The sequence below is a fragment of the Scyliorhinus torazame genome, chromosome 14, assembly GCF_047496885.1.
Source record: "Scyliorhinus torazame isolate Kashiwa2021f chromosome 14, sScyTor2.1, whole genome shotgun sequence".
Lineage (NCBI taxonomy): Eukaryota > Metazoa > Chordata > Chondrichthyes > Carcharhiniformes > Scyliorhinidae > Scyliorhinus > Scyliorhinus torazame.
In genome coordinates, this window is record NC_092720.1 from 222,629,534 (window position 1) to 222,649,084 (window position 19,551).

At 56.8% G+C, this 19,551-nt stretch overlaps 1 protein-coding gene across 3 annotated transcripts in view; it reads right to left on the reverse strand.

Moving 5' to 3' along the window:
• abhd16a (abhydrolase domain containing 16A, phospholipase) overlaps nucleotides 1-19,551 on the reverse strand; it is a 138,401-nt gene that overhangs the window by 32,113 nt on the left and 86,737 nt on the right. For all 3 annotated transcript variants that reach the window (XM_072475752.1, XM_072475751.1, XM_072475750.1), the window contains one exon: nucleotides 11,263-11,386. In XM_072475752.1, the coding sequence (XP_072331853.1) occupies nucleotides 11,263-11,386 (124 nt within the window). The remainder of the gene's footprint in view (nucleotides 1-11,262; nucleotides 11,387-19,551) is intronic.

Below are 19,551 nucleotides of genomic sequence, written 5' to 3' on the forward strand. Positions count from 1 at the left end.
GGCCCTGGCCCACTGAGGCACTGTAACACAGCAAGCGCAGGGAAATCCAGTCCCCGTGCCTGGCCCCGGCCCACTGAGGCACTGTAACACAGCATGCGCAGGGAAATCCAGTCCCCATGCCTGGCCCCGGCCCACTGAGGCACTGTAACACAGCAAGCGCAGGGAAATCCAGTCCCCGTGCCTGGCCCCGGCCCACTGAGGCACTGTGACACAGCAAGCGCAGGGAAATCCAGTCCCCGTGCCTGGCCCCGGTCCACTGAGGCACTGTAACACAGCAAGCGCAGGGAAATCCAGTCCCCGTGCCTGGCTCCGGCCCACTGAGCCACTGTAACACAGCAAGCGCAGGGAAATCCAGTCCCCGTGCCTGGCTCCGGCCCACTGAGGCACTGTAACACAGCATGCGCAGGGAAATCCAGTCCCCGTGCCTGGCCCCGGCCCACTGAGGCACTGTAACACAGCAAGCGCAGGGAAATCCAGTCCCCGTGCCTGGCCCCGGCCCATTGAGGCACTGTAACACAGCAAGCGCAGGGAAATCCAGTCCCCGTGCCTGGCCCCGGCCCACTGAGGCACTGTAACACAGCAAGCGCAGGGAAATCCAGTCCCCGTGCCTGGCCCCGGCCCACTGAGGCACTGTAACACAGCAAGCGCAGGGAAATCCAGTCCCCATGCCTGGCCCCGGCCCACTGAGGCACTGTAACACAGCAAGCGCAGGGAAATCCAGTCCCCGTGCCTGGCCCTGGCCCACTGAGGCACTGTGACACAGCAAGCGCAGGGAAATCCAGTCCCCGTGCCTGGCCCCGGCCCACTGAGGCACTGTAACACAGCAAGCGCAGGGAAATCCAGTCCCCGTGCCTGGCCCCGGCCCACTGAGGCACTGTAACACAGCAAGCGCAGGGAAATCCAGTCCCCGTGCCTGGCTCCGGCCCACTGAGGCACTGTAACACAGCAAGCGCAGGGAAATCCAGTCCCCGTGCCTGGCTCCGGCCCACTGAGGCACTGTAACACAGCAAGCGCAGGGAAATCCAGTCCCCGTGCCTGGCCCCGGCCCACTGAGGCACTGTAACACAGCAAGCGCAGGGAAATCCAGTCCCCGTGCCTGGCCCCGGTCCACTGAGGCACTGTAACACAGCAAGCGCAGGGAAATCCAGTCCCCGTGCCTGGCCCCGGTCCACTGAGGCACTGTAACACAGCAAGTGCAGGGAAATCCAGTCCCCGTGCCTGGCCCCGGTCCATTGAGGCACTGTAACACAGCAAGCGCAGGGAAATCCAGTCCCCGTGCCTGGCCCCGGCCCACTGAGGCACTGTAACACAGCAAGCGCAGGGAAATCCAGTCCCCGTGCCTGGCCCCGGCCCACTGAGGCACTGTAACACAGCAAGCGCAGGGAAATCCAGTCCCCGTGCCTGGCCCCGGCCCATTGAGGCACTGTAACACAGCAAGCGCAGGGAAATCCAGTCCCCGTGCCTGGCCCCGGTCCACTGAGGCACTGTAACACAGCAAGCGCAGGGAAATCCAGTCCCCGTGCCTGGCCCCAGTCCACTGAGGCACTGTAACACAGCAAGCACAGGGAAATCCAGTCCCCGTGCCTTGCCCCGGCCCACTGAGGCACTGTAACACAGCAAGCGCAGGGAAATCCAGTCCCCGTGCCTGGCCCCGGCCCACTGAGGCACTGTGACACAGCAAGCGCAGGGAAATCCAGTCCCCGTGCCTGGCCCCGGCCCACTGAGGCACTGTAACACAGCAAGCGCAGGGAAATCCAGTCCCCGTGCCTGGCTCTGGCCCACTGAGGCACTGTGACACAGCAAGCGCAGGGAAATCCAGTCCCCGTGCCTGGCCCCGGCCCACTGAGGCACTGTAACACAGCAAGCGCAGGGAAATCCAGTCCCCGTGCCGGGCCCCGGCCCACTGAGGCACTGTAACACAGCAAGCGCAGGGAAATCCAGTCCCCGTGCCTGGCTCTGGCCCACTGAGGCACTGTGACACAGCAAGCGCAGGGAAATCCAGTCCCCGTGCCTGGCCCCGGCCCACTGAGACACTGTAACACAGCAAGCGCAGGGAAATCCAGTCCCCATGCCTGGTCTGGCCCACTGAGACACTGTAACACAGCATGCGCAGGGAAATCCAGTCCCCGTGCCTGGCCCCGGCCCACTGAGGCACTGTAACACAGCAAGCGCAGGGAAATCCAGTCCCCGTGCCTGGCCCCGGCCCACTGAGGCACTGTAACACAGCAAGCGCAGGGAAATCCAGTCCCCGTGCCTGGCCCCGGCCCACTGAGGCACTGTGACACAGCAAGCGCAGGGAAATCCAGTCCCCGTGCCTGGCCCCGGCCCATTGAGACACTGTAACACAGGAAGCGCAGGGAAATCCAGTCCCCATGCCTGGCCCCGGCCCACTGAGGCACTGTAACACAGCAAGCGCAGGGAAATCCAGTCCCCATGCCTGGTCTGGCCCACTGAGACACTGTAACACAGGAAGCGCAGGGAAATCCAGTCCCCGTGCCTGGCCCCGGCCCACTGAGGCACTGTAACACAGCAAGCGCAGGGAAATCCAGTCCCCATGCCTGGCCCCGGCCCACTGAGGCACTGTGACACAGCAAGCGCAGGGAAATCCAGTCCCCGTGCCTGGCCCCGGCCCACTGAGGCACTGTAACACAGCAAGCGCAGGGAAATCCAGTCCCCGTGCCTGGCCCCGGCCCACTGAGGCACTGTGACACAGCAAGCGCAGGGAAATCCAGTCCCCGTGCCTGGCCCCGGCCCACTGAGGCACTGTAACACAGCAAGCGCAGGGAAATCCAGTCCCCGTGCCTGGCCCCGGCCCACTGAGGCACTGTGACACAGCAAGCGCAGGGAAATCCAGTCCCCGTGCATGGCCCCGGCCCACTGAGGCACTGTAACACAGCAAGCGCAGGGAAATCCAGTCCCCGTGCCTGGCCCCGGTCCACTGAGGCACTGTGACACAGCAAGCGCAGGGAAATCCAGTCCCCGTGCCTGGCCCCGGCCCACTGAGGCACTGTAACACAGCAAGCGCAGGGAAATCCAGTCCCCGTTCCTGGCTCTGGCCCACTGAGGCACTGTAACACAGCAAGCGCAGGGAAATCCAGTCCCCATGCCTGGCCCCGGCCCACTGAGGCACTGTAACACAGCAAGCGCAGGGAAATCCAGTCCCCGTGCCTGGCTCCGGCCCATTGAGGCACTGTAACACAGCAAGCGCAGGGAAATCCAGTCCCCGTGCCTTGCCCCGGCCCACTGAGGCACTGTGACACAGCAAGCGCAGGGAAATCCAGTCCCCGTGCCTGGCCCCGGTCCACTGAGGCACTGTAACACGGCAAGCGCAGGGAAATCCAGTCCCCGTGCCTGGCCCCGGTCCACTGAGGCACTGTGACACAGCAAGCGCAGGGAAATCCAGTCCCCGTGCCTGGCCCCGGTCCACTGAGGCACTGTAACACAGCAAGCGCAGGGAAATCCAGTCCCCGTGCCTGGCCCCGGTCCACTGAGGCACTGTAACACAGCAAGCGCAGGGAAATCCAGTCCCCGTGCCTGGCCCCGGCCCACTGAGGCACTGTAACACAGCAAGCGCAGGGAAATCGAGTCCCCGTGCCTGGCTCTGGCCCACTGAGGCACTGTGACACAGCAAGCGCAGGGAAATCCAGTCCCCGTGCCTGGCCCCGGTCCATTGAGGCACTGTGACACAGCAAGCGCAGGGAAATCCAGTCCCCGTGCCTGGCCCCGGTCCACTGAGGCACTGTGACACAGCAAGCGCAGGGAAATCCAGTCCCCATGCCTGGCCCCGGCCCACTGAGGCACTGTAACACAGCATGCGCAGGGAAATCCAGTCCCCGTGCCTGGCTCCGGCCCACTGAGGCACTGTAACACAGCAAGCACAGGGAAATCCAGTCCCCGTGCCTGGCCCCGGCCCACTGAGGCACTGTGACACAGCAAGCGCAGGGAAATCCAGTCCCCGTGCCTGGCCCCGACCCACTGAGGCACTGTAACACAGCAAGCGCAGGGAAATCCAGTCCCCGTGCCTGGCCCCGGCCCACTGAGGCACTGTAACACAGCAAGCGCAGGGAAATCCAGTCCCCGTGCCTGGCCCCGGTCCACTGAGGCACTGTAACACAGCAAGCGCAGGGAAATCCAGTCCCCGTGCCTGGCCCCGGCCCACTGAGGCACTGTAACACAGCATGCGCAGGGAAATCCAGTCCCCGTGCCTGGCCCCGGCCCACTGAGGCACTGTAACACAGCAAGCGCAGGGAAATCCAGTCCCCGTGCCTGGCCCCGGCCCACTGAGGCACTGTAACACAGCAAGCGCAGGGAAATCCAGTCCCCGTGCCTGGCCCCGGCCCACTGAGGCACTGTAACACAGCAAGCGCAGGGAAATCCAGTCCCCATGCCTGGCCCCGGCCCACTGAGGCACTGTAACACAGCAAGCGCAGGGAAATCCAGTCCCCGTGCCTGGCCCCGGCCCACTGAGGCACTGTAACACAGCAAGCGCAGGGAAATCCAGTCCCCATGCCTGGCCCCGGCCCACTGAGGCACTGTGACACAGCAAGCGCAGGGAAATCCAGTCCCCGTGCCTGGCCCCGGTCCACTGAGGCACTGTAACACAGCAAGTGCAGGGAAATCCAGTCCCCGTGCCTGGCCCCGGTCCATTGAGGCACTGTCACACAGCAAGCGCAGGGAAATCCAGTCCCCGTGCCTGGCCCCGGCCCACTGAGGCACTGTAACACAGCAAGCGCAGTGAAATCCAGTCCCCGTGCCTGGCCCCGGTCCACTGAGGCACTGTAACACAGCAAGCGCAGGGAAATCCAGTCCCCATGCCTGGCCCCGGCCCACTGAGGCACTGTGACACAGCAAGCGCAGGGAAATCCAGTCCCCGTGCCTGGCCCCGGCCCACTGAGGCACTGTAACACAGCAAGCGCAGGGAAATCCAGTCCCCGTGCCTGGCCCCGGTCCACTGAGGCACTGTAACACAGCAAGCGCAGGGAAATCCAGTCCCCGTGCCTGGCCCCGGCCCACTGAGGCACTGTGACACAGCAAGCGCAGGGAAATCCAGTCCCCGTGCCTGGCCCCGGCCCACTGAGGCACTGTGACACAGCAAGCGCAGGGAAATCCAGTCCCCGTGCCTGGCCCCGGTCCACTGAGGCACTGTAACACAGCAAGCGCAGGGAAATCCAGTCCCCGTGCCTGGCCCCGGCCCACTGAGGCACTGTGACACAGCAAGCGCAGGGAAATCCAGTCCCCGTGCCTGGCCCCGGCCCACTGAGGCACTGTAACACAGCAAGCGCAGGGAAATCCAGTCCCCGTGCCTGGCACCGGCCCACTGAGGCACTGTAACACAGCAAGCGCAGGGAAATCCAGTCCCCATGCCTGGTCTGGCCCACTGAGACACTGTAACACAGCAAGCGCAGGGAAATCCAGTCCCCGTGCCTGGCCCCGGCCCACTGAGGCACTGTAACACAGCAAGCGCAGGGAAATCCAGTCCCCGTGCCTGGCCCCGGCCCACTGAGGCACTGTAACACAGCAAGCGCAGGGAAATCCAGTCCCCGTGCCTGGCCCCGGCCCACTGAGGCACTGTAACACAGCAAGCGCAGGGAAATCCAGTCCCCGTGCCTGGCCCCGGTCCACTGAGGCACTGTGACACAGCAAGCGCAGGGATATCCAGTCCCCGTGCCTGGCCCCGGCCCACAGAGGCACTGTAACACAGCAAGTGCAGGGAAATCCAGTCCCCGTGCCTGGCCCCGGTCCATTGAGGCACTGTCACACAGCAAGCGCAGGGAAATCCAGTCCCCGTGCCTGGCCCCGGCCCACTGAGGCACTGTAACACAGCAAGCGCAGTGAAATCCAGTCCCCGTGCCTGGCCCCGGTCCACTGAGGCACTGTAACACAGCAAGCGCAGGGAAATCCAGTCCCCGTGCCTGGCCCCGGCCCACTGAGGCACTGTGACACAGCAAGCGCAGGGAAATCCAGTCCCCGTGCCTGGCCCCGGCCCACTGAGGCACTGTAACACAGCAAGCGCAGGGAAATCCAGTCCCCGTGCCTGGCCCCGGCCCACTGAGGCACTGTAACACAGCAAGCGCAGGGAAATCCAGTCCCCGTGCCTGGCCCCGGCCCACTGAGGCACTGTGACACAGCAAGCGCAGGGAAATCCAGTCCCCGTGCCTGGCCCCGGTCCACTGAGGCACTGTAACACAGCAAGCGCAAGGAAATCCAGTCCCCATGCCTGGCCCCGGCCCACTGAGGCACTGTGACACAGCAAGCGCAGGGAAATCCAGTCCCCATGCCTGGCCCCGGTCCACTGAGGCACTGTGACACAGCAAGCGCAGGGAAATCCAGTCCCCGTGCCTGGCCCCGGCCCACTGAGGCACTGTAACACAGCAAGCGGAGGGAAATCCAGTCCCCGTGCCTGGCCCCGGTCCAATGAGGCACTGTAACACAGCAAGCGCAGGGAAATCCAGTCCCCGTGCCTGGCCCCGGTCCACTGAGGCACTGTAACACAGCAAGCGCAGGGAAATCCAGTCCCCATGCCTGGCCCCGGCCCACTGAGGCACTGTAACACAGCAAGCGCAGGGAAATCCAGTCCCCGTGCCTGGCCCCGGCCCACTGAGGCACTGTAACACAGCAAGCGCAGGGAAATCCAGTCCCCGTGCCTGGCCCCGGCCCACTGAGGCACTGTGACACAGCAAGCGCAGGGAAATCCAGTCCCCATGCCTGGCCCCGGCCCACTGAGGCACTGTAACACAGCAAGCGCAGGGAAATCCAGTCCCCGTGCCTGGCCCCGGCCCACTGAGGCACTGTGACACAGCAAGCGCAGGGAAATCCAGTCCCCGTGCCTGGCCCCGGTCCACTGAGGCACTGTGACACAGCAAGCGCAGGGAAATCCAGTCCCCGTGCCTGGCCCCGGCCCACTGAGGCACTGTGACACAGCAAGCGCAGGGAAATCCAGTCTCCGTGCCTGGCTCCGGCCCACTGAGGCACTGTGACACAGCAAGCGCAGGGAAATCCAGTCCCCGTGCCTGGCCCTGGCCCACTGAGGCACTGTAACACAGCAAGCGCAGGGAAATCCAGTCGCCATGCCTGGCCCTGGCCCACTGAGGCACTGTAACACAGCAAGCGCAGGGAAATCCAGTCCCCGTGCCTGGCTCCGGCCCACTGAGGCACTGTAACACAGCAAGCGCAGGGAAATCCAGTCCCCATGCCTGGTCTGGCCCACTGAGGCACTGTGACACAGCAAGCGCAGGGAAATCCAGTCCCCGTGCCTGGCCCCGGTCCATTGAGGCACTGTGACACAGCAAGCGCAGGGAAATCCAGTCCCCGTGCCTGGCCCCGGTCCATTGAGGCACTGTGACACAGCAAGCGCAGGGAAATCCAGTCCCCGTGCCTGGCCCTGGCCCACTGAGGCACTGTAACACAGCAAGCGCAGGGAAATCCAGTCCCCGTGCCTGGCCCCGGCCCACTGAGGCACTGTAACACAGCAAGCGCAGGGAAATCCAGTCCCCGTGCCTGGCCCCGGCCCACTGAGGCACTGTAACACAGCAAGCGCAGGGAAATCCAGTCCCCGTGCCTGGCCCCGGCCCACTGAGGCACTGTAACACAGCAAGCGCAGGGAAATCCAGTCCCCGTGCCTGGCCCCGGTCCACTGAGGCACTGTAACACAGCAAGCGCAGGGAAATCCAGTCCACGTGCCTGGCCCCGGCCCACTGAGGCACTGTAACACAGCAAGCGCTGGGAAATCCAGTCCCCGTGCCTGGCCCCGGCCCACTGAGGCACTGTAACACAGCAAGCGCAGGGAAATCCAGTCCCCGTGCCTGGCCCCGGTCCACTGAGGCACTGTGACACAGCAAGCGCAGGGAAATCCAGTCCCCGTGCCTGGCCCCGGTCCACTGAGGCACTGTGACACAGCAAGCGCAGGGAAATCCAGTCCCCATGCCTTGCCCCGGCCCATTGAGGCACTGTGACACAGCAAGCGCAGGGAAATCCAGTCCCCGTGCCTGGCCCTGGCCCACTGAGGCACTGTGACACAGCAAGCGCAGGGAAATCCAGTCCCCGTGCCTGGCTCCGGTCCACTGAGGCACTGTAACACAGCAAGCGCAGGGAAATCCAGTCCCCGTGCCTGGCCCCGGTCCACTGAGGCACTGTGACACAGCAAGCGCAGGGAAATCCAGTCCCCATGCCTGGCCCTGGCCCACTGAGGCACTGTAACACAGCAAGCGCAGGGAAATCCAGTCCCCGTGCCTGGCCCCGGCCCACTGAGGCACTGTAACACAGCAAGCGCAGGGAAATCCAGTCCCCATGCCTGGCCCTGGCCCACTGAGGCACTGTAACACAGCAAGCGCAGGGAAATCCAGTCCCCGTGCCTGGCCCCGGCCCACTGAGGCACGGTAACACAGCAAGCGCAGGGAAATCTAGTCCCCGTGCCTGGCCCCGGCCCACTGAGGCACTGTAACACAGCAAGCGCAGGGAAATCCAGTCCCCGTGCCTGGCCCCGGCCCACTGAGGCACTGTAACACAGCAAGCGCAGGGAAATCCAGTCCCCATGCCTGGCCCCGGCCCACTGAGGCACTGTAACACAGCAAGCGCAGGGAAATCCAGTCCCCGTGCCTGGCCCCGGCCCACTGAGGCACTGTAACACAGCAAGCGCAGGGAAATCCAGTCCCCGTGCCTGGCCCCGGCCCACTGAGGCACTGTGACACAGCAAGCGCAGGGAAATCCAGTCCCCGTGCCTGGCCCCGGCCCACTGAGGCACTGTAACACAGCAAGCGCAGGGAAATCCAGTCCCCGTGCCTGGCCCCGGCCCACTGAGGCACTGTAACACAGCAAGCGCAGGGAAATCCAGTCCCCGTGCCTGGCCCCGGCCCACTGAGGCACTGTGACACAGCAAGCGCAGGGAAATCCAGTCCCCGTGCCTGGCCCCGGTCCACTGAGGCACTGTGACACAGCAAGCGCAGGGAAATCCAGTCCCCATGCCTGGCCCCGGTCCACTGAGGCACTGTAACACAGCAAGCGCAGGGAAATCCAGTCCCCGTGCCTGGCCCCGGCCCACTGAGGCACTGTGACACAGCAAGCGCAGGGAAATCCAGTCTCCGTGCCTGGCCCCGGCCCACTGAGGCACTGTAACACAGCAAGCGCAGGGAAATCCAGTCCCCGTGCCTGGCCCCGGCCCACTGAGGCACTGTAACACAGCAAGCGCAGGGAAATCCAGTCCCCGTGCCTGGCCCCGGCCCACTGAGGCACTGTAACACAGCAAGCGCAGGGAAATCCAGTCCCCGTGCCTGGCCCCGGCCCACTGAGGCACTGTAACACAGCAAGCGCAGGGAAATCCAGTCCCCGTGCCTGGCCCCGGCCCACTGAGGCACTGTGACACAGCAAGCGCAGGGAAATCCAGTCCCCATGCCTGGCCCCGGCCCACTGAGGCACTGTAACACAGCAAGCGCAGGGAAATCCAGTCCCCGTGCCTGGCCCCGGCCCACTGAGGCACTGTAACACAGCAAGCGCAGGGAAATCCAGTCCCCGTGCCTGGCCCCGGCCCACTGAGGCACTGTAACACAGCAAGCGCAGGGAAATCCAGTCCCCGTGCCTGGCCCCGGCCCACTGAGGCACTGTGACACAGCAAGCGCAGGGAAATCCAGTCCCCGTGCCTGGCCCTGGCCCACTGAGGCACTGTGACACAGCAAGCGCAGGGAAATCCAGTCCCCGTGCCTGGCCCTGGCCCACTGAGGCACTGTAACACAGCAAGCGCAGGGAAATCCAGTCCCCGTGCCTGGCCCTGGCCCACTGAGGCACTGTGACACAGCAAGCGCAGGGAAATCCAGTCCCCGTGCCTGGCCCCAGCCCACTGAGGCACTGTGACACAGCAAGCGCAGGGAAATCCAGTGACCATGCAGACCTGTCCTTAATAAAGAGACCCCGTAAAAATCAAGATAGGTCTATGACAAAGCAACAGAGATGGAGGATGTGACGGGAAACAGGGGCCTCGATCAGGACTGCAGGCATTCTACACCCTGCTGGGGCGACTGCTGCTTCCGGATGTGGAAGGGGAGGGGAGAATTGGGGATGTATAGAAGTGGCTGGGGGAGCAGGGAGGCGAGCGGGTGGTGAAGATCAAGGAGAAATGGGAAGCGGAGTTAGGTGAGGAGATCCATTTGGAAGTATAGAGAGGGGCACTGCGGAGGGTAAACAGGATCTCCTCTTGTGCAAGGATGAGCCTGATACAGTTAATAATAATAATCGCTTATTGTCACAAGTAGTCTTCAATGAAGTTACTGTGAAAAGCCCCTGGTCGCCACATTCCGGCACCTGTTCGGGGAGGCCGGTACGGGGATTGAACCCGCGCTGCTGGTCTTGTTTTGCATTACAAGCCAGCTGCTTAGCCCACTGTGCTAAACCAGCCCCTTAAACTAGTTTAAGGTGGTGCACAGGGTGCATATGACTCGGGCGAGAATGAGTGGGTTCTTTCAGGGGGTAGCAGATGAGTGTGAGAGGTGTGTGTGTGTGGGGGGGGGGGGGGGGGGGGGGTGGGGGTGGGGGGGGGGGGGGGGGGTCATGCTCACATGTTGTGGAGTTGCGGAAAATTGGGAATATTCTGGGCGGGAGTGTTCGTGGTCTTAGCCAGGATAGTGGAGGAGGGAGTGGACCCGGACCCTTTGGTGGCGATATTTGGGGTCTCAGAGAAGCCGGAGCTCATGGAGAGAGGGAAGGCCGATGTCGTGGCATTCACCTCTCTGATTGCACGGCGGCGAATTTTGCTGGAGTGGCGGTCGGCATCGCCACCGGGGGTAGCAGCTTGGTTGGGTGACCTGTACGGCTTCCTGCGGTTAGAGAAGATAAAGTATGAGTTAAGGGGCTCTTCAGGGGGGTGTTTGAGGAAAGGTGGGGGATGTTTGTGACCGTGTTTGAGGAGCTGTTCGTCGCTGGGGCGAGGGGGGCGATAATCTGTACAGACTTTATAGTTGATTGCTGGGAAGTATGTTTCACGGGGTTTTTATTCGCTGTAGCCTGTTTTGATACATGTTTGTAATGAAATACATTTTTTTAAAAAGAGCCAGACACTCGCGGTCAATGAAGGGGGGTCAGTGTTGACCCCGGAGGAAACGCGACGACCACCGACAACCAATTTGTGCGTAGTCAGCTCCCAATAACAGCAATCGCTTTTTCTTTGAAATAACGGCTGCCGAAGGGGTAAGCGTTGGCCAGGCCATCGGGGAGAACTCTCCGGCTGGGGTTCGTGGAGCTCGGTCAGGGGCAGGAAGGAGGGGGAGCAGACAGTACCTGTGAATCCGCCGATGGACCAGGCGTAGATGATGATGTCCTCGATCCGGAAGTTAAGCTGATGGATGGCGTACTGCACCACTACGTCCATGGAGTTGGCCTCATTCTGAGGGAAAGGGACGCCCTACGGAACGAAGCACACACACACACACACACAGATCAACAGCGGTGGCATAACCACCACTTGAATAAGACCTCACCTCCACCACGTCTCAATGAACAACAAAAATAGCCGTTTTTCGCACAAGACTTGAGTATTGAGGGAAGAAAAAAGACATTTTGGTCGAAGCATTTGGTTTTGCACCCATCACGACAATTCGCAAGAACACCGATGCAGGGGCAAATTGGTTGGCAAGTTCTAACAATGCTTGTCAGTTAACTGTCAATCACCATCAACTGGTGCATTCTCCATGGCAACTCCACTACCTACCAGAGACCACTTGCCATCTGATCAGCTCCCATTCCATAAAAATCTTTGTTTTGCATTACATTTAGTATTCTTGTGAATTGTCCAGATGAGTGCAAGACAGAAAGCTTTGACAAAATGTCTCCTTTTTCAGCAATAGCAACAAAAACATGCATTTCTGTGGGACATCTAACACAGTAGAACAGTGTTAAAACTCTTCACAGGAGCCAGTGTCAAAACACAATTTGACACCAAACCACATGAGGTCGCAGGTCCGGTCACCAAACGGTTGGGTCAAAGAGGGAGGATTGACGAGCGTCTTAAAGGAGGAGAGGTTTAAGGAGGGATTTTCAGAGCACGGGGGCAATAGTGGAGCGGAGGAAACGGTGGGTTTGCAGAATGACGGTACAGGGGGAGTGCGGTTACGTCAGAGAGTGGCATGGCAGGAAAAGGTGACAGTCATGGTGGGCGAGGCCAGGTCCAGGGAGATGTCTGGAAAACAAAGGTGGTCTTAAGAGATTTATATTTGTATTGGTAAACATTAGAAATAAGGCATAGTCTTACGTGGATTTAATTTAATGTTTCTGTGCCTGGAAAGGTAAGCAACTTGAGTTAGTTTCATGCTGAACAAAGGTGTTTGCATGTGTGGGGATTGGTTGAGTTTCAACATTGATTCTATTGTGCTGAGAGAGGGCTACGGTGTCAAGAGTAAATACAAGTAAGTCATTGCTTAGCAACAGGAGGCCACTTCCCAGAGAGTAGGACTTTCCTTTGTTTTCAGTTTTAACTGGAAGCCAGAACAAGTTGGAAACAGAACACTGGCGAGTGAACAGCTCTCAGCTCTGTTCGGATAAGCTGGAAAGGACAAGTGAGTTGCAAAGATGCAAGTTATAGTCCAGATAACCAGGGAAATGGGGCAGAAAGAATGTCTAAGGCACCTGAAGTTCAGAGAACAGACACCAAGGTATTGTTCAGAAGAATTCAAGGAAGAGTAAACAAAGTGTTCTGATTGCAGTAACTAGATTTAAAACAGGACAACAGACTTCAGAGGTAGATGAAAGGTTTGATGTAATTTTAATACATCTGAGAATTGAGAGTTAAAGCAATAACGAACAGCTTGTACAGCAGTGAGGAAATTCTAAAAGGGGTTGGTGTAAAATCTTGAACTGGATTCACTGTTCACGGTGGAGTGGAAGCTTTGTTGAAAATTGTCATTTGGAAAACCCGGACTGGATTTTAGAATGCAAACTGCTCAGGGAAAGCATTCTTATTAGAGAAGGTTTTAAAATGAGTTTTGGGGAATGGAGATTGGATACTCTCAGGTCACAATCATCTGGGGTGATTCTGAGGCGAAAACCACAGACACAAACTTGGGTTCAGAGTGGAATATGTGTATTTGACCAGCGCCAAACTGTGTGCTTTAAAGGGACTTTATGTTAACAAGACCATTGCATCTTAAGATGTACTTTACAATCTGTGCTAATCTTGAAATCTGTGCGTATCTGTGCCCCTGTGCTAGGGACTTTTCACAGTAACTTCATTGAAGCAATTATTATTATTATTATTATTTGTTAAGCTATGGGGAAAGTAAAGGAGTATTGTAATATAATCCAACTTTTCACATTTAGTAAATGTTTTTTCCTTGTTGTTAAAGCTTATTAGCGGTCCTGTGACTCTGTCACTCCAAAAAAATGAGCAGAATTTAGCATCTTTTGAGCCAAGGTTACATTCTGGGATCTTCCCATCCAGTTACAACCTCAACTGGGATTGCAACGAAGGGCGTTGACGGACCGGGGGGTAAACCTACGTGAGCAAGTGAAAGATCAACAAGGTTTGATGCAAGTTAGGACACAGGGCAGCAGAGTTGTGGATGAGCTTAAGCTCATCCAGCAGAGGGCAGTAGAGCGGAGCTGCTGATTGGCTGTTGCGGGGGACATTTGCATACATCCGTGTGGTCACCCTAACTTGAAGGTGTACCTGTGCAAGAGACCCTAGCTGTTCAAGTGAAGACAAGCATCCAGCAGAGGGCAGTAGAGCAGAGCTGCTGATTGGCTGTTGCAGTGGAAATTTGCATACATCTGTTGTGGTCACCCTAACTTGAAGGTGTACCTGTGCAAGAGACCCTTGCTGTTCAGGTGAAGACAAGCATCCAGCAGAGGGCAGTAGAGCGGAGCTGCTGATTGGCTGTTGCAGGGGAAATTTGCATATGTCTGTTGTGGTCACCCTAACTTGAAGGTGTACCTGTGCAAGAGACCCTAGCTGTTCAGGTGAAGACAAGCATCCAGCAGAGGGCAGTAGAGCGGAGCTGCTGATTGGCTGTTGCAGGGGAAATTTGCATATGTCCGTTGTGGTCACCCTAACTTGAAGGTGTACCTGTGCAAGAGATCCTAGCTGTTCAAGTGAAGACAAGCATCCAGCAAAGGGCAGTAGAGCGGAGCTGCTGATTGGCCGTTGTGGGGAAATTTACATAGGTCCGTTGTGGTCACCCTAACTTCAAGGTGGTTTGTGGAGGAGCTGTTGTCATGTGACACTTAAACCCGAAACACTTCTTCAGTGTTTCCCTCCCTACCCCCTCCTGTAACCAAAAAAAAACAACCGCTGTAAAGATCAAGAGGAAGGCTCGAGGGCAGGTAGAAGTAGAAAGAAGTTGAACCGTGACGTCACAGCCTGGAGGTGAGGGATTGGCTGGCGACTGGTAAGTAGTTTTTCTTCTATTTTCCCTCAGGTGTTATCGTTGCTGAGTGAGTGCTTGCTGAGAAGGGGGGTGAATAACAGGTAAGCTCTTTCTCTTTCAGGGCTGATTTAGCACAGGGCTAAATTGCTGGCTGTGAAAGCAGACCAAGGCAGGCCAGCAGCACGGTTCAATTCACGTACCAGCCTCCCCGAACAGGTGCCGGAATGCCGGCGATTAGGGGCTTTTCACGGTAACTTCATTTGAAGCCTACTTGTGACAATAAGCGATTTTCATTTCATTTCTTTCTTTTTTCTTTTTTTTTCCCCAGAGGGGATGGCAGGGAAGGTAGTGCAATGTTCCTCCTGCAGAATGTTTGAGGTGAGGGACGCCGTCAGTGTCCCTGCTGATTTCATCTGTGGGAAGTGCACCCATCTCCAGCTCCTCAGAAACCACGTTAGGGAACTGGAGCTGGATGAACTTTGGATCATTCGGGAGGCAGAGGTGGTCATAGATAGAAGCTTCAGGGGTGTAGTTACTCCGAAGAATATAAATGGGTGACGGTGAGAGGGGCTGGGAGGGAGCAGTCAGTACAGGGATCCCCTGTGGTCATTCCCCTTAGCAACAAGTATACCGCTTTGGATACTGTGTGGGGGGGGGGGGGACTTACCAGGGGTAAGCCATGGGGTACAGGTCTCTGGCACAGAGTCTGTCCCTGTTGCTCAGAAGGGAAGGGGGAGAGGAGTAGAGCATTAGTCATTGGAGACTCCATAGTTAGGGGGATAGATAGGAGATTCTGTGGGAACAAGAGAGACACGCGGTCGGTGTGTTGCCTCCCAGGTGCCAGGGTCCGTGATGTCTCGGATCGTGTTTTCGGGATCCTTAAGGGGGAGGGGGAGCAGCCCCAAGTCATGGTCCACATAGGTACCAACGACATAGGTAGGAAAAGACAGAGGGATGTAAGGCAGGAATTCAGGGAGCTAGGGTGGAAACTTAGATCTAGGACAAACAGAGTTATTATCTCTGGATTGTTACCCGTGCCACGTGATAGCGAGACGAGGAATAGGGAAAGAAAGGAGTTGAGCACGTGGCTACAGGGATGGTGCAGGAGGGAGGGTTTCAGATTCCTGGATAATTGGGGCTCATTCTGGGGTCGGTGGGACCTCTACAAACGGGATGGTCTACACCTGGACCGGAGGGGTACCAATATCCTGGGGGGGAAATTTGCTAATGCTCTTCGGGAGGGTTTAAACTAGTTCAGCAGGGGCTTGGGAACCTGAAATGTAGCTCCAGTATACAGGAGGTTGAGAGTAGTGAGGCCATGAGTAAAGTTTCAAAGTTGCAGGAGTGTACCGGCAGTCAGGAAGGTGGTTTAAAGTGTGTCTTCTTCAATGCCAGGAGCATACGGAATAAGGTGGGTGAACTTGCGGCATGGGTTGGTACCTGGGACTTCGATTTTGTGGCCATTTCGGAGACATGGATAGAGCAAGGACAGGAATGGTTGTTGCAGGTGCCGGGGTTTAGATATTTCAGTAAGCTCAGGGAAGGTGGTAAAAGAGGGGGAGGGGTGGCATTGTTAGTCAAGGACAGTATTACGGTGGCAGAAAGGATGTTTGCTGAGGACTCGTCTACTTAGTATGGGCTGAGGTTAGAAACAGGAAAGGAGAGGTCACCCTGTTAGGGGTTTTCTATAGGCCTCCGAAAAGTTCCAGAGATGTAGAGGAAAGGATTGCAAAGATGATTCTGGATAGGAGCGAAAGCAACAGGGTAGTTGTTATGGGGGACTTTAACTTTCCAAATATTGACTGGAAACGCTATAGTTCGAGTACTTTAGATGGGTCCGTTTTTGTCCAATGTGTGCAGGAGGGTTTCCTGACACAGTATGTAGATAGGCCAACGAGAGGCGAGGCCATATTGGATTCGGTACTGGGTATTGAACCAGGACAGGTGTTAGATTTGGAGGTAGGTGAGCACTTTGGTGATAGTGACCACAATTTGATTACGTTTACTTTAGTGATGGAAAGGGATAGGTATATACCGCAGGGCAAGAGTTATATCTGGGGAAAGGCAATTATGATGCTATGAGGCAAGACTTAGGGTACATCGGATGGAAAGGAAAACTGCGGGGGATGGACACAATGGAAATGTGGAGCTTGTTCAAGGAACAGCTACTGCGTGTCCTTGATAAGTATGTACCTGTCACGCAGGGAGGAAGTGGTCGAGCAAGGGAACCGTGGTTTACTAAAGCAGTCAAAACACTTGTCAAGAGGAAGAAGGAGGCTTATGTAAAGATGAGACATGAAGGTTCAGTTAGGGCGCTCAAGAGTTACAAGTTAGCTAGGAAGGACCTAAAGAGAGAGCTAAGAAGAGTCAGGAGGGGACATGAGAAGTCTTTGGCAGGTAGGATCAAGGATAACCCCAAAGCTTTCTATAGATATGTCAGGAATAAAAGAATGACTAGGGTAAGAGTAGGGCCAGTCAAGGACAGTAGTGGGAAGTTGTGCGTGGAGTCCGAGGAGATAGGAGAGGTGCTAAATGAATATTTTTCGTCAGTATTCACACAGGAAAAAGACAATGTTGTCGAGAAGAATACTGAGATTCAGGCTACTAGACTAGAAGGGCTTGAGGTTCATAAGGAGGAGGAGTTAGCAATTCTGGAAAGTGTGAAAATAGATAAGTCCCCTGGGCCGGATGGGATTTATCCTAGGATTCTCTGGGAAGCTAGGAAGGAGATTGCTGAGCCTTTGGCTTTGATCTTTAAGTCACCTTTGTCTACAGGAATAGTGCCAGAAGGCTGGAGGATAGCAAATGTTGTCCCCTTGTTCAAGAAGGGGAGTAGAGACAACCCCGGTAATTATAGACCAGTGAGCCTTACTTCTGTTGTGGGCAAAATCTTGGAAAGGTTTATAAGAGATAGGATGTATAATCATCTGGAAAGTAATAATATGATTAGAGATAGTCAAAACGGTTTTGTGAAGGGTAGGTCGTGCCTCACAAACCTTATTGAGTTCTTTGAGAAGGTGACCAAACAGGTGGATGAGGGTAAAGCAGTTGATGTGGTGTATATGGATTTCAGTAAAGCGTTTGATAAGGTTCCCCACGGTAGGCTACTGCAGAAAATACGGAGGCATGGGATTCAGGGTAATTTAGCAGTTTGGATCAGAAATTGGCTAGCTGGAAGAAGACAAAGGGTGGTGGTTGATGGGAAATGTTCAGGCTGGAGTCCAGTTACTAGTGGTGTACCACAAGGATCTGTTTTGGGGCCACTGCTGTTTGTCATTTTTATAAATGACCTGGAGGAGGGCGTAGAAGGATGGGTGAGTAAATTTGCAGATGACACTAAAGTTGGTGGAGTTGTGGACAGTGCGGAAGGATGTTACAAGTTACAGAGGGACATAGATAAGCTGCAGCGCTGGGCTGAGAGGTGGCAAATGGAGTTTAATGCAGAAAAGTGTGAGGGGATTCATTTTGGAAGGAATAACAGGAAGACAGAGTACTGGGCTAATGGTAAGATTCTTGGCAGTGTGGATGAGCAGAGAGATCTCGGTGTCAATGTACATAGATCCCTGAAAGTTGCCACCCAGGTTGAAAGGGTTGTTAAGAAGGCGTGCAGCGTGTTAGCTGTTATTGGTAGAGGGATTGAGTTTCGGAGCCATGAGGTCATGTTGCAGCTGTACAAAACTCTGGTGCGTGCAATTCTGGTCGCTGCATTATAGAAAGGACGTGGAAGCATTGGAAAGGGTGCAGAGGAGATTTACCAGAATGTTGCCTGGTATGGAGGGAAGATCTTATGGGGAAAGGCTGAGGGACTTGAGGCTGTTTTCGTTAGAGAGAAGGTTAAGAGGTGACTTAATTGAGGCATACAAAATGATCAGAGTATTGGATAGGGTGGACAGTGAGAGCCTTTTTCCTCGGATGATGATGCCTAGCACGAGGGGACATAGCTTTAAATTGAGGGGAGATAGATATAGGACAGATGTCAGAGGTAGGTTCTTTACTCAGAGAGTAGTAAGGGAGTGGAATGCCCTGCCTGCAACAGTAGTGGACTCGCCAACACTAAGGGCATTCAAATGGTCATTGGATAGACATATGGATGATAAGGGAATAGTGTAGATGGGCTTTAGAGTGGTATCACAGGTCGGCGCAACATCGAGGGCCGAATGGCCTGTACTGTGCTGTAATGGTCTATGTTCTATGGACAGAGGGTGAAAGATGGAAGGCCAAGATAGTGCCTGACTAATCGGGTCTAGAGGTAACAAATTAATGTGAACATAGGAACAACAGTAGGCCATTCAGCCCCTCAAGCCTGATCCATCATTCAGAGGGATCCGGTGCGGTCTGAACCAAGTCCATCCACCTCCACAAGCCCTAGTCTGGCAAAAAGCTGTCAATCAAAAGATTTTAAACAATGAGTTCAGATGGAACATGTCGCTCCCTATGAGACAGTTGTGTCATTACGTATTGGTTCTTGGGAACTTTGGCAACAGCACTACCTTTGGGACTGGGTGGGACAGTGGGTCAGACACTGTCCTTACCCCGTCTGGGACTGGGTGGGACAGTGGGTCAGACACTGTCCTTTCCTCGTCTGGGACTGTGTGGGACAGTGGGTCAGACACTGTCCTTTCCACCTCTGGGACTGGGTGGGACAGTGGGTCAGACACTGTCCTTTCCTCGTCTGGGACTGTGTGGGACAGTGGGTCAGACACTGTCCTTTCCCCCTCTGGGACTGGGTGGGTCAGTGGGTCAGACACTGTCCTTTCCTCGTCTGGGACTGTGTGGGACAGTGGGTCAGACACTGTCCTTTCCACCTCTGGGACTGGGTGGGACAGTGGGTCAGACATTGTCCTTTCCTCGTCTGGGACTGTGTGGGACAGTGGGTCAGACACTGTCCTTTCCCTCTCTGGGACTGGGTGGGACAGTGGGTCAGACACTGTCCTTTCCCTGTCTGGGACTGGGTGGGACAGTGGGTCAGACACTGTCCTTTCTCCCTCTGGGACTGGGTGGGACAGTGGGTCAGACACTGTCCTTTCCCCCTCTGGGACTGGGTGAGACAGTGGATCAGACACTGTCCTTTCCCCCTCTGGGACTGGGTGGGGGTCAGACACTGTCCTTTCCCCCTCTTGGACTGGGTGGGGGTCAGACACTGTCCTTTCCCCCTCTGGGACTGGGTGGGACAGTGGGTCAGACACTGTCCTTTCCCCCTCTGGGACTG